The 3,387-nt window shown below is 35.2% G+C and overlaps 1 protein-coding gene across 1 annotated transcript; it reads left to right on the forward strand.

The window, feature by feature from the left end:
* Positions 1-422: 422 nt before the first annotated feature.
* Positions 423-3,131, forward strand: LOC18597014 (putative NAD(P)H dehydrogenase (quinone) FQR1-like 1). Its single transcript, XM_018122519.2, has 4 exons — positions 423-581; positions 2,015-2,108; positions 2,325-2,587; positions 2,695-3,131. The coding sequence occupies exons 1-4, from the start codon at positions 559-561 to the stop codon at positions 2,924-2,926; spliced, it is 612 nt and encodes a 203-aa protein (XP_017978008.1). The 5' UTR covers positions 423-558; the 3' UTR covers positions 2,927-3,131.
* Positions 3,132-3,387: the final 256 nt, after the last annotated feature.

Below are 3,387 nucleotides of genomic sequence, written 5' to 3' on the forward strand. Positions count from 1 at the left end.
AAGATCAATCCTAAATCTAATTAATAATAAATGGAGAGGTTAATAAGTCTAAAATATTCTTAATTTAACAAATATAATATATGTTTTATATTTTAGTATAAGTAGAATAAATAAAATCTTATAAGCAATCAATACGTGTACATGACATATCTCATTACATTTATTTAGGAGATTAAAATATTAATTGGGGACTACAACTTGTAGGTCGCCAAATCTTTAATTAACACTAATTGTTTGGCAGATCTAAAGTTGTTCCTAATTTGACTTGCTTTTAATTCATAATAAATATAAAAGTCCCTAATATATATATATATAATTACAAATTACATGGAAGAAAAGATAAAATAATAATAATAAAAAGAATTGTCGACCCCCAGAAAATTAGCCCGTAAACCACGAGAAAAGAATCATCCCAAAATCTAGAACGTCACTATAAATAAAGGGCTCCCTTCCTCTGTTCACTCCTCCTCTGCCTAAAACAGAACATTTTCGTTAACCACAACAAACAAATTTCTCCTTTGCCTTCAAAAGCATCAAACAAGTTAACCCAGAAAGAACATGGCCACCAAAGTCTACATTGTGTAAGCATTCTAATCTTGTTTCTTCTTGGGGTTGCTCAGTTTTTTTTTTTTGTAGCCAGAGTTGAATCTTTTGCTCTGTTTCTGGCCCTTGCTCTGTCATGCATTCTTTTTTGCGCATTTAGATATCAAGTTATGAAGTTTCTACTTTTCTTATGAATGAGATAATCTGGGGTTCTGTCTTTTTAGTGAATAAATCTGTTAAAATTGTTTGCATTCTTTTTGTTCCTTTACCTTAGTCTTTTCTTTTCTCAGTTAAATGGAGTTTCCTGCTGTGTATTGTTTTGTTTTATGATATTTTTGTGAAAGTGAGCGATCGGTTATCTCAATCAAAAACCATGAAATAAATTGGTTTCAAAAGATTTGATGTTGTTTACCGATATGCCGAATCTGCATTTGCATCTTACAGAAACAAATTCAAATCTTTTTCCTATGCCAATCCCGCTGTTTTTACAAGATTTTCTTATGATAATCCAACATATTTCTTTTATTTGATGGCAATGAAGACTGAGATGTTCCTACCTTCTTTAGTTTTCCTATGATCCAACCTTAATCAGAACCAAACATAGGGGAAACAGAAAGAAAACTGCCGTAGAAACTGATTAATCTGTTCTCTTATGTGGATAGGTGTTTGGTTAATTCTTTACACGTGAAAAATGTTTATTTACCCAATCCAGAAAAATAAATGGAAAAAGGCTCCCTTGTGCATTTTTGTTGTACTTTTGATGGAGTCTCCATGAGACTAAAAGTTAATGTTTTCTTCTTCATTTGTTAATCTATGTTGATGTGTACAGTACATAATTTACTTAATATGAGTAAGTCAGTTCAATCATCAAATTAAGAATTGCAAAATCAAAGAGATTGAGGATTTTAATGGGGCATTATGCTGTGAATTAGCAACAAACCAAGTAAAGTGATAGTGAAACATGACCTACCATTGAAATTATAATTAGGAGAAAACTGCCAGCTCTTTTCTTTTGAAGCATGTGGCCCCATCATCCATTATTATTGTAGTCCAGTTTCTTTTTGTGCATATAATTTACAAGTGGCTTTCATTTTCATGGCTTCCAATGCTTACAGACAAGCTTGTAACAGTTCTTCAAGATTACCTTTTCCTTTTTTTTTCATCTACAAACAAATTACTTATATATGTATTGTGATGCCGATGTGGCAGAACTAGTTTTATGCGTGCCAACATAGAAAACAAATCACCCAAATTGTCTTCCCTTGTTGATAGGGTAATCCCATTAAGCACTTTAAAATGCATTTGCACCGCGCAACTGTCTCTCCCCCTCTTGTAATTGGCTTTGATCGATGATTTTCCTTGATACAGTCTTGCAAAACTGTTGCATTGTTAGGATACATACCTACCAAAAGTATTAGTTTACTTTTTTTTGAGTAGTAACTTTAAAAAACTACTTGAGTGATTGTTGCAGTTACTACTCCATGTATGGACATGTTGAGAAGCTGGCACAAGAGATTAAGAAAGGAGCTGCATCTGTTGAGGGAGTAGAAGTCAAACTCTGGCAGGTCTGATTATCTTCACAATGCTATCTTCTTGAATTCAAGTTCAGATTGATATGCAATGAAGAACTTTTGGAATTTTTGCCTTGTAATATTGAAATAACATGTTTGAGTTAAGACAGGATCAATTGACTAGTACGCATGATTACATGGTAGAGAGTTTACAGTCAGCTATTTAGGGATTGTGTTACTGATTCATGGATTTGTTGGATTTTTAATTAGGTGCCTGAAACACTACCAGAGGAAGTCCTTGGAAAGATGGGCGCACCACCAAAGACTGATGCACCTTGCATCACACCCAATGAGCTTGCTGAGGCTGATGGTGTTCTTTTTGGCTTTCCCACTAGATTTGGGATGATGGCTGCACAGTTTAAAGCATTCATGGATGCAACTGGTGGTCTATGGAGAACCCAAGACCTTGCAGGCAAACCTGCTGGAATTTTCTACAGCACTGGCTCCCAAGGAGGTGGACAAGAGACTACCCCGTGAGTATATATTTGCATTGTAATTTATACAAAGTATTACTAAATAGCACTTCCAAAAAAGTTCTATTAATTCTTTTAATGTTTTTTCTTATTGGAAAAATTTGCAGCTTAACTGCAATCACTCAACTTGTTCACCATGGAATGATCTTTGTGCCCATTGGATATACCTTTGGTGCTGGTATGTTTGAGATGGAGAATCTCAAGGGTGGAAGCCCTTATGGCGCAGGAACTTTTGCTGGGGATGGCTCGAGGCAGCCATCTGAGCTAGAGCTAGCGCAGGCTTTCCACCAGGGCAAGTACTTCGCTGGCATTGCAAAGAAGCTCAAGGGAACAGCGTGATTTTCACTCATGAAACTACTAGTATTCAGCTCTATAAACATGTTTCTTTTTTTCATTTTTCCTTCTTTACATTTTACTTGTTCCAGATCTTTGGTCTCCATAGAATAATATAAGCTTGGCTGGGATGGATTTGCTGTCACAAACTTGCAGTGTTTCTTCAAGACACTAGCGTCATATCAATGACGAAAGTTTCCATTGATTTAAACGTTTGTCATTTGCCATATTGACAACAGCAAAATTCTTTCCCTATTGCTATAATGAAATCAGGAGAAATCTACTGGAATTCGTATTTTATTTAAACCTCTAGAATCCACAATCCATGCTTTGAGGTGCAAGTTGCCTTCATGATTATTCAGAATTCACTTAGATTCAAAGCACGCATCAATGATTTCACATTGGCCGATTGCAAGGTCATACAAAAAACTTTCAAACGACAGGAACTCATTGGAGTTCCTGGTATG

Source organism: Theobroma cacao, chromosome 6 (genome assembly GCF_053813885.1).
Source record: "Theobroma cacao isolate CCN51 chromosome 6, ASM5381388v1, whole genome shotgun sequence".
Classification (NCBI taxonomy): Eukaryota; Viridiplantae; Streptophyta; class Magnoliopsida; order Malvales; family Malvaceae; genus Theobroma; species Theobroma cacao.

What these genes read in the sequence shown, in the direction of transcription:
- LOC18597014 (XM_018122519.2), top strand. Translation starts at nt 559, where the DNA reads ATGGCCACCAAAGTCTACATTGT. An exon ending in GCCACCAAAGTCTACATTGT is followed by an intron (nt 582 to 2,014) that starts GTAAGCATTCTA and finishes TGATTGTTGCAG; the next exon opens with TTACTACTCCATGTATGGAC. An exon ending in GGTGGACAAGAGACTACCCC is followed by an intron (nt 2,588 to 2,694) that starts GTGAGTATATAT and finishes AAAAATTTGCAG; the next exon opens with CTTAACTGCAATCACTCAAC.